At 39.2% G+C, this 13,962-nt stretch overlaps 1 protein-coding gene across 1 annotated transcript; it reads left to right on the top strand.

Annotated features, from left to right (window-relative positions):
• The first annotated feature begins 2,766 nt into the window (after positions 1-2,766).
• Positions 2,767-5,063, top strand: adra2c (adrenoceptor alpha 2C). The gene has a single exon (XM_028454063.1). The coding sequence runs from the start codon at positions 3,174-3,176 to the stop codon at positions 4,524-4,526; it is 1,353 nt and encodes a 450-aa protein (XP_028309864.1). The 5' UTR covers positions 2,767-3,173; the 3' UTR covers positions 4,527-5,063.
• The last annotated feature ends 8,899 nt before the right edge of the window (positions 5,064-13,962 follow it).

The raw sequence follows: 13,962 nt of genomic DNA, 5'->3' as shown, positions 1-13,962 counted from the left end.
ATATTTTGCTTGCTGTTTAAAATGTGTTTGGAACCGTATTGGAAATATTTTTTTAAATGGCAAAACAAGGTTTGTCATCTGCAGAAATCGCTACAAATATATTGCACATATTACATATATCGGTAAGTCGGATTAAACCATTTTCTGTGCAAAATCTCCTCACATGTCTTGCTGAAAAAACCACCACTCCCCACTTTGATGCAATATTTTTGCAGCAATTTCTGCAGATGACAAGCCTCGTTTTGCCATAATTCATATATTTTGGCGTCAGAAAAACAGCAGCATCCTCATATATGTGCTCTTATCTTGAAAAGAACAACTTCCGGTATCGCCATAATGAAAAACAAAACCTTTTTTGATTCTGTCCCCTGGTATTTCTGTTTTTTTTGGTTTTAGAAACAACAATGTAAAAATCAACCTATTTTTAAATGTTTTTTTTTAATCCCTTCTTCACCCTGATGAAGAAATATGCCTTTAATTTCTATTTAAATTTCTAAATTTAAAAATGAAAATCAAATAACCACTCGTTTTTTGTTTTTTGATTTCCTTTTCTGAACAGAAATAAATCCACTCATATTATGGAAAACTACAATTGCGCTCAAGCCTTTGCTGTTTGGTCCCTGACAGCATCTCAAACATAAATATGGAGCGTTATTGTACTACCTACTGCTACTGACAGTCTTTGCCTACAGAAAATACTGTAATTGCAGTAATAAACATTTGGACCAATGGACTAACATGGATGGATTTACATGCTGGCACAGAATCATCATGTTAAGGAATGAGAGAAACAATACTTTGAATGGAGAGTGAGGGTCAAGGTGCCAACCAGGGATGATGCACAGTACACAATGTTCTGGTTGGACAAAGGGAAGGTGCGTGTGCACAGTGCACACACATGTTCTCATGGGACATAAAAAAAAAAAAAACCTCATAAATAAAACCTGAGGGCGAGAGAACCGTGTGTGACTGCATGTGATCAAACCACCCTGAGCATAAATTCATGACTTTTGGATGTCATGGAATCCCATCACTGCTGAGAGCTTGGATGTAAATCACTGCAGGTGGTTCAGCCAAAAAGAATGATGTCTGCTAATGCACTGAGCTAAATTATTAGCAATTCAATACACAAGTGTCATTTGCCTGCAGGTGGATTTACAATGCCTTTATGGCGCCTATTCACTCCTAATGTGTTCAGAGGAATAATGGGGATAAAGTCCTGGCTTGTAATGAGCCTGTAATGCTATTTGGATAAGAAACGGAATACTATATGTTTCACGTCAATATGGTCAGGATTCATCTCAGTGCTAATCTTTACCGCAAATTATGTCCGATTCTCATCTTTAGAGAGAAAATGACAAGCAAAAATTCAATTCAAGCAATAAAATATGACTTTAGGCCAGTATAAGCATGTATTTGTTACACACAGTAAGGCAGAAGTAAGTCACAAATCTAAAATTATTTTTTATATATTTAAGTCTGTTAATCTTATTTCACTTTATTTAGATGGAATTTATTTTTTTGTAATTTTCCGCTGACCTGATATTAATTATTTACCAACAGTTTTCAGACAAACGTGAGCCAAATCCTGCTTTTCTAATGACTGCTCCTTCGTTAGTTCTCGTTAGATCAGAATGCAGTTTGGTATGAATACTCCTTGAATGAATATGATGAGATGCTCGAATCCCTTTGGGTGGGGGGCCCACCCCCCATTTCCGGTAATTTCCAAATTTATAGGAACATAGTCATGTGATATATCGTTTTGAAGCTAATTCAACGTAGATTACGATTATGCCTCACACAATTTGATTAGGGGGCCGAGGGACCCACCCACCTTTTTTTAGGCAATTTCCATTAAAGTGTTTTTCTCATTTATTTGTGAGTCAAATATTGCGATAGTTGGTGGTACCGAATCATTGACACATACCAATATATGAATGGGGTATATTACTTTGTATGTGGGCGACAGGGGGCCCATTTTTCAAATGACTACTACTCCGTTAATGCTGGTTGAATCGGGCTGTAAATTGACATGAATATTCTATGTATGGATTTCAAAAGACATTAATGAACGTGGCAAAATGTGGTGAGACCACTTGAGAACCCCTGTTTTAAAGTAAAGCATCCAAAGCAGTAGTACATAAAAATTAAATCCAATAAATAGATTGATAAATTCACAAATCAATTTATTAAATAAAAAAAGAGAATTTAAATATATTTACGGTATTGTTCTTTCAAATCTGTTTTCGTTCTTCTTTTGAATAATAATAATAATAATTTGCTCAAAAAAAAAAAAAAAAAAAAACATTTGAGGTGTTCAAAAAATTATCTTGATTTTTTTTTTTTTTTTTTGGCTTACTTCTTTCACCAAAAGGAGAAAAGTTCATCTTGGTGTTTCTCCGGTTGAGTCCAACTTCAACCTGAAATAGACACCCCAGTTTTATTATTTGCAGCAATATTCAATTATTTGTTCAATATTTGATGCATGAAAATAATTAGCGATACTGAATTGAGTCTCGCGACCGGTGAGGGGTCTCAGCCCACTGGTTTGACACCACAGAGTCCGACTGTCCCATGGTGTGTGGCTGCAGCAGCAACAACACTGATCTCCAGTGTGGCACAGACAGTTGGACTTTTCTGCTTCTGTTCAAAGCACACAGCATTAACCTGACTATTGATTATTGATTGATTGACTGACTGACTGTGTGAAAGGACGCACGCGCACAGGCAAAGAGCGCTCCCTCCGCATTCCCCTAAAAACAGGATCAATAATGTAAAGGAGCGGCTCGGTGTGTTTATTCTGACCCTTTTCATTGGCTCGATCCTCCGGGGTGGAGCGCGTGTCCATCGGTTGTGTCTAACGAGGAGACACGTGGTCGCACACACCGTTGTGTGCACGTGGCGGAGGCGGAGGTGCGGAGACGCAGTCGGGATGACCAGAGGATGCTGTGCGGAGGGACCTCGCTCTCCATCCGTGTCGCGCCCGTTTCTGGAATGTGGACTGTATAGTTCCAGCTTTTTTTCCTTTTCCTTTTGTTTCCAGTCATCGCGATGTGGACGAGCTCTTTTATGGACCACAGAGAAATATCATTAATGCCAGATTTCTTCAGTGGGACTGTTTCTGATTTTTCTGGCATGATTTAAGTTTTTAAAAGTGACATTTGGACTTAAAAATGGATTTCCTCAACATCTCCAGCCTGGATGACGAGGCAGAGGTAGTAAATGTCTCGTCTAATTCCTCCGCTGGGAGCCAGTACACCCAGCTCACAGTCTGGGGTCTGGCTGGACTGGTCAGCTTTCTCATTCTCTTTACTATTGTGGGGAATGTGTTGGTGGTCATCGCTGTTTTAACCAGCAGAGCTCTGAAGCCTCCACAGAACCTGTTCCTGGTCTCTCTGGCGAGTGCCGACATTCTGGTGGCAGCGCTGGTCATGCCCTTTTCTCTGGCCAATGAGCTCATGGGCTACTGGTTTTTTGGGAAGATTTGGTGTGACATCTACCTGGCTTTGGATGTGTTGTTCTGCACCTCTTCAATTGTTCACCTGTGTGCTATTAGTCTGGACCGGTACTGGTCTGTAACGCAGGCCGTCGAGTATAACTTAAAGAGAACTCCTAAAAGAGTCAAAAGCATGATTGTGGTGGTGTGGTTGATCTCAGCTGTCATCTCGTTCCCTCCGCTAATGTCGGTGGATAAGAGCAGCAGTGACGCAAGTCCCCAGTGCATTCTGAACGACGAGACCTGGTACATCCTCTACTCCAGCCTCGGCTCATTCTTCGCCCCCTGCGTTATCATGATTCTCGTCTACATTCGGATTTACCAAGTGGCAAAAACCAGGACAAGAACTCTGTCCGAAAAGAGGAGGGATAAGGATTCCCCACAGGAGAACGGGATAGACCAAGCAGAACCAGGCATGGGTGGCTCCATCAAGTCCAGCAGGGGTGGAAGCATGAAAGAGCAGGAACGTGAGAACGGGCACTGCCAAGAGAAGCCAGCTCCAACTTCTCTGCCAACCCAACCCAAACATGCAGCCACTGACCAGGACGATGACTACGATGACAGCAGCTCATCGGACGAGAAGCCCAGAAAATGCTTAGGATCCTTCAAGAACCACCACGACGAAAAGAAAGACAGGAAAACCGGCCGGAAAGGCAGCTGTGCCTCTAAATATTCCAGCAGGAAATCACGTGCCAGTTCAAAATCCATGGAGCTGTTTGCGTCGCGCCGGAAACGCAGGAACACCGTCAATCGTAAGAAAGTGTCTGCTGCGCGAGAAAAACGCTTCACCTTCGTCCTGGCGGTTGTCATGGGCGTATTTGTCGTGTGTTGGTTCCCGTTCTTCTTCTCCTACAGCCTGTACGGGATCTGCCGCGTGCCGTGCCAGATTCCCGAACCTCTCTTCAAGTTTTTCTTCTGGATTGGTTACTGCAACAGCTCCCTCAATCCAGTCATTTACACCATCTTCAATCAGGACTTCCGTCGAGCCTTCCAGAAGATTCTCTGTAGGTCCTGGAAACGCTCTTTCTGAGGAAACCTCTCTGAGCTGGGTTGGTTCAACTTATTCCACCAGGCAGACGGATGGGGTGTCTGTTCAGAGGCGTCTGGAAAAAAGTGCCCAAGTGAGCTGGGTCTTACCTTTACATTCAGGCACTGGAAATGCAGTGAGGTTTAGAGGCTTGAACAGAAGCACAGAAATGGGAAACAGAAGCATTGCTTTGTTGCTGACAATGTTCCACAGAGCGAGACTTGCATTTTTTTTTGTGGTGCGCTTTGGTTCGACGTGTACCACCACGTCTCGATTTCTCTACCCAGACTTCTGCCTTTACACAGGATGTTCAACATCATGGCAACACAACGGCCTTGACAATCGTCACACAACTCTAACACAATTAATGGAGACTTTCCCCTCACCCTCTTCCCTTTTTCTCTCTATACCTTTCAGTTTTGTCACATTCTTTACATACGCTGGACCAATGGGACGAAGGGGCTCTTTGCTTACTGGTATAGTAGCAAAACTGTTTCAAACAACAAGAAAAAAAAAATAAACAACTGTGGACTCATTATATATATACATATATATATATATATATATATATAAAACAGCAATCTTTATTCTACCTTGGAGGATATTGAGAGTGAAACTGTGAAACTTTTCTTTGAGGTGTAATTTGAAAACAAGGACTACATCTTTGTGTAGTACAGATGATTGTCGGCTTTTGACTGATGGTTTTCAATTGAGGCGTTCACTGTGTGTGTGTGTGTGTGTGTGTGTGTGTGTGTGTGTGTGTGTGTGTGTGTGTGAGAGAAAGATGGAGATGAGATAAGAGGAAAAAAGGTGTTCAACATGGAACTGTGATGTAAGGAAAGATGAAGGTTTACAGCCTCTTACGCTGCTTTGATGATGTGTGCACGTTGTGTGTGTGTGTGTGTGTGTGTGTGTGCGATGTAGGTGTGTGTATGTGCGTGATTTATTCACCCATGCGTTTTCGTCTCATACTCCTTTCTTTTCGAGCCACAGTGTAGAAAAAAAAAAACAAAACAAACCAACGTACAACTTTTGTCTTAATGTTTGCTGCTTGCACATGGATACGAACGGATGTACAAAATATTAAGATGTATACGCAGAGAACTTTATTTGAAACATTTATAGCCAGAAGGGTTAACGCTTTATTTGTGTGTGTAAATAATAAGAGCTGGCAAAGCATCATTGTGTGGTGCCTCATAATTACACTGGTAATAATACGATAAGGTTTCGTTTGTAATAATGAATGACATGCAAATGTCCTTTTCTAAAACATCCAGTGTTCACGTCTCTGCTTTGAGCACATTTGAAAAGATCAAATAAAGACTTCACTTCTGCCGCCCTCTGACGTCTTCCAGTGCATGACTGTGTTTCTCACAATAATCTGTTCAGAACGTCTGATTATTCCTGATGTCCAACCATTAAGGATAAAACCAGGAGCCAACAGGGTTGAATCTATCTTAAAGGGCCCGCGTTAAGCTAAATCCACTTTTCTGTGCTTTAAACATCATAAAGTGTTATTAGGGCTTCATACACATGCCCAAAGTGTTTTTTCATTGATTCCATCAATCGTTAGTTAGAGGGTGATTTACTCCTTTCTTACTGCAGCACCACGTTCTAATTTGATGACGCATTCCCACTTTGATGACAAATTTGATGCTGCACTGAGCTGGAGAAGCCGCGCCTCCAGGAAGCTCTCTGCCGCGATTGACATGTGAACAGACACGCCCACGAAGGTGAGCATTTCAGCGTCCTTCTCTTAGTGCTATGTATGTATTTTCTACAGTCTATGTATGTACTGGTGAACGCCCCGCCCCCACGCTCTGTCTCATGTTTATAAAGCAGCATGAGCTCGGCTACGGAGTGGGTGGGAGGAGGGCGGGCCATCCTCTGGCCCTACGTCACCGTGCGGGGAGGAGGAAGTCAGTGTCCCGTCTATAGAAACGCCCACTCATGAATATACATAAGTAGGATGCGAATCAGCCTGTTTGTGTAGAGTTGCTCAGAAAGTGACTTTTCAGAGGCTGAAACGCTGAAAAACAGGCGAGTTTGGGAAAATCAACCTCAAATACTATGTTTTTGGGGTTCTTACATGGGACCTTTAATGTGGATCCCATGATAAAATAAAACTGCTGGGGGTTTCATATTGTGGTGGAAACACGGTTGTTTGTAAAAGCTACAAGAACAAGTCAGTATTCAGTAGAGATGGGACGATACACTGAGATCACGATACAACATGATAGGCAATATTGGCCTCACGATAACGATGCAATATGTTTGGAAAGAGAAAAAGTAATATTGTGTAACAAGATATATCTTCGATGGTATGAGTGGTATTGTGATATTGTGAAGCGTTGCTGGGTTTTGTGAAGCATCCCTGATACATCTGTTTTAAGCAAGTGTGTCTTTAACTGCAGGAGACAAAGTCAACAACTATAGGTTTCAGTTGCTGCCAAAAAATGTAGACATGCTAATATTTTTGAAAAACAACAAGTTCATATCTTAAATCTGGGCTGTGTAGTAAGGCTGAACAATTAATTGCATTAGCGATATTATCGCGATATCATAAAATGCGATTTTATAATCGCAAAGGCTGCGATTTAAAAAAAAAATATTTTCTTGTCCTGTTAAGTTCAGAGAGTGTTTAAGAAGTGCAGTCCACATGTTTACATGTTTCATGTAACATGAAGTTAGTTAGATATGTTGAAAAGGTAAAGCCACAGATTTGTTTGCTTTATTGTTGTAATCTGTACTTTAAAATTTATATTTCATATTTATTTAATGTTTAAATAAATCTGAAAATGTTTATTAAGAAACAGATTGATTTATTGATTGTGTTCATTGAAAAATACATGACAAGAGGCCTTTGAAAAAATAATCACATATTAAATCGCAATATTGAGGAAAAAAAATCACAATTAGATTATTTTCCAAAATTCGTTCAGCCCTACTGTACTGTGCAGACTGTTTTCTCCGTTTTTACATTCCATTTGCAAAGTTGCACTTTTCGCACCGTAAATAGAAAAAATTGCTCTCATTTATGTTACAGTTTATTTTTCAAATTAAAGCAGTTATTTTTCATACTGGTCTTTCGTATGCACATTATCGCATATCGTCTCATCTTGTACACTTTGTATTTTGTCCCACAACCAAGAAAAAACAAAACAAAAAGAGCAGTTGTAAAAAATAACTCTGGACATAATCACTCTGTGTATGGCTTTTCCAACTCAAACTAGCCATAACAATCTGGTGTGTAGTTGAACACACGCACACACACACACACTAGGATGGTCAAAAAACATTAGCTTAGAACCCTGCATTTCTTTCCATAACTTGCCAAATTATTTGGATCCACATTTTATGCAAATCAATTAATATTTAGAGGTTGAACTATATTATAACATAGCAAGCCAAATAAAATAAAACAAAACATAATAAAACATAATGGAGTATCTGTGGTTTTGTTCTGGTGGAATCTTTGAACCTTCCTTTTCCATAATGTTATATATATATATATATATATATATATATATGTAATTAGTCAATTTCTAGGAAACTTTGAGCAGCTTGTGCAACCTTTCAAATATCTTCTTTTTCTTCCAAATTTATTCCTGAATCATCTTTTGGATGCCAAAACCTAATGCAGAGTTCTAATCAAGGTTATATAAATCTTTATTTCACGCACGCACACACACACACTAACACACAGCAATATCACTTGCACACTCGACGTGACATTGTGACGTTTTAATATTGCAATATCTATAAATCCCACCTTTAAAATTCCAGTTTGTTACCGAGTCGATTGATTGAAACATGTAAATCTGAGGGAATAAATTCAACTTAATATTATTATATTCATGTACTGATGACAGTTAGTCTCTATTACGTGGTATCCCTGAAAAGGACTGTGAGCGGCTAAGGGTGTATCCTTGCACCGAGTCCGCCCAGCTGGAACTAATAAGAGCCAAATGAAGTGTCTAAACACTAAATAAAACAGCATTTCTTGGAGGTGATTAAACCCAACCATCCACTGCTACTGTAAAAAATAACTCTGCAATAAAAGGAATCCAATGAAAACCAACTGGTAACCAGGTATCTGCTGTCTCAGCGACACGCCTGCTCTAGATAGCAACATTATCACAGACAGGAAACTCAGAATAGATTTGCCCTCGAGCTGCATCTTTATAATCTATTATTAGCTCTATGTTTGCTGATAATATTTGCACGTTGGTTTTTGATCATCAGCAGCACCTACTCATATGATGGTCATCATGCACGTGTGTGGTAGGTATGATTTGACCACTGACAGATGTGTTGTAAATACGAGAATAATTAGGGTTTGAGTTTGATTTGCATAAAAAAAAAAAAAAAATTCAGTATCAGAAGTATTTACTTGCATCTGATTAAAAACCATCCTCTAGTCTAACTGACAGCTCCAGCAAATCAAAAGAAGATAAAAGCATTAGTGGTCTGGTTCTTAATAACATCAGACCATCACGTAGCTTTAAAATAACCCACATTTACATATGAGCTTCTGAAGATGTTTATGTTGATTTTATGCATGGGTTTGGTGTGTTCTCTGACTGTGATCTTCAATGAATTCATTTTAACTTGCTAAACAAACAGTGTCGGTTAAATCCAGTGTTTTTTTTTAAGTTTGTGTTAAAGATGAGTGCATGCTAAAAAACACAAATCTATAATATAAATAACCAGTTAATATAACACCAAAACAGGATCATGTAATTTAAAAAAACTGGACAATGATACAATTATTATTATTATTATTAAAGGAAGAATGGGCAATTACATCCATATTGTCTTTTTTTTGCACCTCCACATGTACATAAACTATGCAGTGTCATCCTTAAAGTGCATATCTATCTAACGTATTTGCAAGTTCCCAAATAATAAAGCAAATAAGGTACAGATTCAGTTGATTTAATAAATATGTTACTGTGCTTCCATTGTACGTGACTGTGAGAAAATGCAGGCTATTCATAAAATAAAAGGAGTTATTGCAAACTATTTGCAATCATTGACAACGAAGCCATTTACAATGATTCAATCATGAAAAATAAGCTTTGAAAAATGGAAATGTCCTGCAGGTATTAAGAACAATCATTAAATATGTAATATTGTGACTAAATATGAGACTTCTTTAGAACTACACTTCTGCACAGGAAACAAAAGTACTAAACAGAAGCATTTACAACCATCGTAAATCATTGATTTGGTTCAATTCAATTCAACTTTATTAATATAGCGCAAAATACAACAAAGTCATCTCATAGCGCTTAACAATATAAAATTCATAGTAAGAAAGAAAGAACCCAACAAGATCCACATGAACAAGCATTTAGCGACAGTGGGAAGAAAAAAATCCTCTATTATGTTTTTATAACAGGAAGAAATCTCCGGCAGAACCAGGTTCAGAGGTGGCAGTCATCTGCCTGGACTGGTTGGGGTTTAGTGGACAGAAGGACAGGATGGAGGGATAGACCATCAGAGTGTCCCAGACTAGTTGAGCCATTAACCATTGACAAGGAACTGCCAGCACCAGCATCTAGACACCTGAAACAGAAAAGAGAGCGAAGGGCGAGGAGAAGGCACTGACTGCAGAAAAACATGATACACTATGGTAGACGTGTTTCTAGTGGTTAGGTTAGTATCAATATTAAACGTGATACGGCCATCCTCCATGTTCAAATGCTACCACTACAGACAGGGTTTCGTCTTGTTCTGGGCTCATGTTGTGATCTCAGCGATCACTACAGAGGGGAGGCTTGTTCGCTTTAATTATCGCAATTATTCGGTGTTCGCTTTAGTAAATAAGAAGGTATTGAATGTAATCGTCTCTCGCAATGGTCTGAGGTGTTGACCATTTACGTGTAATGGTCTGTGATTGTGACCAAAACAACGAAACCAAGTCTGTTTTAGGTTATTGCTTTAATAAGATATACTGTATGCTTTAGCAAACAAATAGGTTTTGAGTTTACTTTTAAAGGTAGCAGCCTCCCTTACTGAGATTGGAAGATGGTTCCAAAGGTGAGGAGCCTGGTAGCTGAAAGCTCCGCCTCCTCTTGTTCTACTTCTAGACATTTTAGGAACTTTAAGAAAACCAGCAAACTGAGAGCGGAGTGTTCTGCCTGGACTACAGGGCACTAAAAGGTCTCTAACCTCAATTTCCACTGGATGCGGCTCTGCTGTGTTACGTCTCCGCCGCGTCACCGGAGCTGGTAGGTTTCCACTTTAGTCTATGTGTTAATTTCCACCGTGTCCGCTGCGCTGCGTGTCTGCTCCTTCCCGGCTGCAGTAGTCCAGTGCCCTTCGTCAGATATACGCAGGGCTTCTATTTTTGACGGACACCGGAGCACGACTCATCAATCAGCACAGAGCAAATGAAGCTAAACAGGAAATTAAGCACGTATTTCACAATAAAATATCAAGTTTACTTTTCAAAATTAAACACTTCAGATTATATTTCAAGTAACTACATCACCAAAATGTTATAATGTGTAAAAACTAAATCACGTTCACTATATTGTTTGCTCTCAAACTGTAATTGCACTGTAAACTGCAGCAACGTTGATTTAGTTCATGTTTTACTGGTGCAGTTTTATCTCTTCTCTGTTGGCTGTTGATAAAAAATGTGCCTATGACAAATCCAGAGAGTCTAAAAGTTAAGTATCAAAGATAATGCCTAAGTTTTTTAGTGTGGTGCTGGATGAGTAATGCCATCCAGAGACACTATTTGCTCTGATAATTTATCTCTAAGGTGTTTTGGACCAAATAAAATCACTTCGGTTTTATCCTGGTTAAGAAAAAGAAAGCTCATCCAGGATGTGATGTCTTTAAGACAGGCCAGGAGTTTTAACAGCTGATTAGTTTCGTCTAATTTCATTCAGAGATAAAGCTGTGTATCATCTGCATAGCAATGGAAATTTATATCATGTTCTCTGATAATCTTACCTAGTGGAAGCATATATAATGTAAAGAGTATTGGTCCAAAAACTGAACCTTGTGGAACTCCATGATTAACTCTGGTGTGCTCTGAGGAGAGATTATTAACATGAACAAAGTGGGTTCTGTCTGATAGGTAGGATTTAAACCAGGGGTCCCCAATCCTGGTCCTCAAGAGCCCCTATCCAGCATGTTTTAGATGTTTCCCTCTTCCAACACACCTGATGGAAATGACCAGGATCGTTATCAGGCTTCTGCAGAGCTTGATGGTGAGCTAATCATTTTAATCAGGTGTGTTGGAAGAGGGAAACATCTAAAACATGCTGGATAGGGGCTTTTGAGGACCAGGATTGGGCACCCCTGATTTAAACCAACCCAGCGCTGTTTCTATATTCCCAAAAACGCTTTCCAGTCTCTGCAGTAATAAATGAAGATCCACTGTATCAAAGGCTGCACTGAGATCTAAGAGCACCAGAACTGAGACCAACCCTCTGTCTGAGGATAAAAGGAGATCATTGGTTACTTTTACTGAGGCAGTCTCTGTGCTATGATGGGCTCTAAAGCCAGACTGAAAGCTCTCGTATAAATTGTTCCTAAGTAGGTGATCACATAGTTGACCTGCGATTACTTTTTCAAAAATTTTGGAAACAAAAGGGAGCTGATGTGTTAAAAAAAAAAGAAAGTAGGTTATGGTGCCGTGAAAACTGAAAACACTTAAATGTAAAGTAATTTGTGAGATGGAAATGGCCAAATGTCTACACAAATTTGAAGGTTGGAGTGCCACTAATCAACAGATAAACAAATATTATCATTACATTGATAAACTGTATACTCAAAAACTACACCACTGATCTTTTACACTTTGTCCAAGCTATTTAAAAAACAAATGTCCCTCACATATTTGACATGAGACTAAAAAAATAACCAGAAGTTTAAAGAAACAACTAGTTTTAGAGAAAATGAACCTGAATGTGTTACTGCACATCCTTTAGTGGAGCTGCCAATTACAAATTATCCAAAGTGGGAGAGAAATTAATATTTTTCGTTGAATACATTTTAAGGAAATATCAACTAAGGAAGTGGATCTCAATATTAGATGTTGGTCTAGAGATGTTGTTAACCAGAGTGTGATTTTTTTACTAGTAGTAAGGGCCAAAGACCCAGGGATCAATAAAAGCACTCCCAGCACCTCTGGTTTCTAACGGTCAGCTCAAAGCTCTGCACTCAAACATCTCCAGGTCTATTTACAGACATTTCAGTGTTTAGACTTCCAACAGCAGGTTGGAAAATCAACCTGCTGATTCAGTGAAATATTACACATTGGAGTAATACAAACTAGTGTCAAGTAAGCAGATGTCACGTTTTGTATAATGACCAATGAAAAATAATGCATCACGTTTGCACAAAACCAGGTCTACTCAGTCATAATGATACGTGTGATCAGTGTGATTCAATTTCCAACAAATTGAGTGAAACATGAATAAGCTTAGTTTTTATTTCATCAACAGCTGAATTGCAAACACGTAGAAACACATATAGCTGTAATAAGTCAGACCCAAGGTTAACCTGCAGTTTCATATGGTTATTTAAAAATACAGTGTTATTCTTAGTTGTGCACATTGTGATAATGTTAAATATTTAATGTTATTGATTGCTGAATAACATCAGCATATACAGTATATCAATATTACTGAAAGGATAGCTATGTTTGAAACATCCACCACCTCTGTGTGGGTCAGAGTTGACCCACTGACAACAGTTCTCCACATGCTAATTACCATTTTTGTCAACGCGTTAGTAAAACTTTACCATGTGGGCAAAGTTTCCATTAGGGGTGACATTTGGGATGTTGAAAATCATAGAGTTTAAAGCTTGCAGTAGTTAGCTGTGCTGTATGAGCAGCATAGCAGCGGTGCTGAATACTTCCTAATTTTTGTTTAACATGGGACGGAATGAAGGAGTCATTCCACGTCTTGGTAAATGTTCAGGACATCCCACGCACTTTGGTTGAAAAACATTCTGAAATGAGCCTGGTAAAAGAGACTAGGATGTCCACCAGATAGGATGTATAGCAGACATTTTGTCTATTCTGAGAGAGTAGGTGGAGCTGTATTACTATACCAAATTTCAGTTTCCCATGTGGTGTAATTCCTGAGATATTGGAAGCTGAAAATGGAAGGAAAATAAGAACGCATGAAAATCGACTCATACGTCCTTCACTATATATATATATGTACATATATATATTTATTGGCAATTTGCCACTAAAATATACAAGATTTCCACCATTGTTTTTCATTGAGGAGTCAGCAGTGATGTGACCTGATATCAGCCCCTTGAAAGCATCTACGGACCCTCAGCGTCGAAAATAAACGCCAAAGGATTTGTGTTGAAGTCTATGGACCAACCCACAGTGTTTATGGACCAACCCCGTGTGTCGAACACTGACAGTAAGGGATCCAGACCGATTGTCAATATG

This window comes from Gouania willdenowi, chromosome 1, assembly GCF_900634775.1.
Source record: "Gouania willdenowi chromosome 1, fGouWil2.1, whole genome shotgun sequence".
NCBI lineage: Eukaryota > Metazoa > Chordata > Actinopteri > Blenniiformes > Gobiesocidae > Gouania > Gouania willdenowi.
This window is presented reverse-complemented; position numbering and strand designations above follow the sequence as displayed.

Coding starts and splice junctions, on each gene's coding strand:
- adra2c (XM_028454063.1), top strand. CDS start 3,174: ATGGATTTCCTCAACATCTCCAGCCTGGATGACGAGGCAGAGGTAGTA.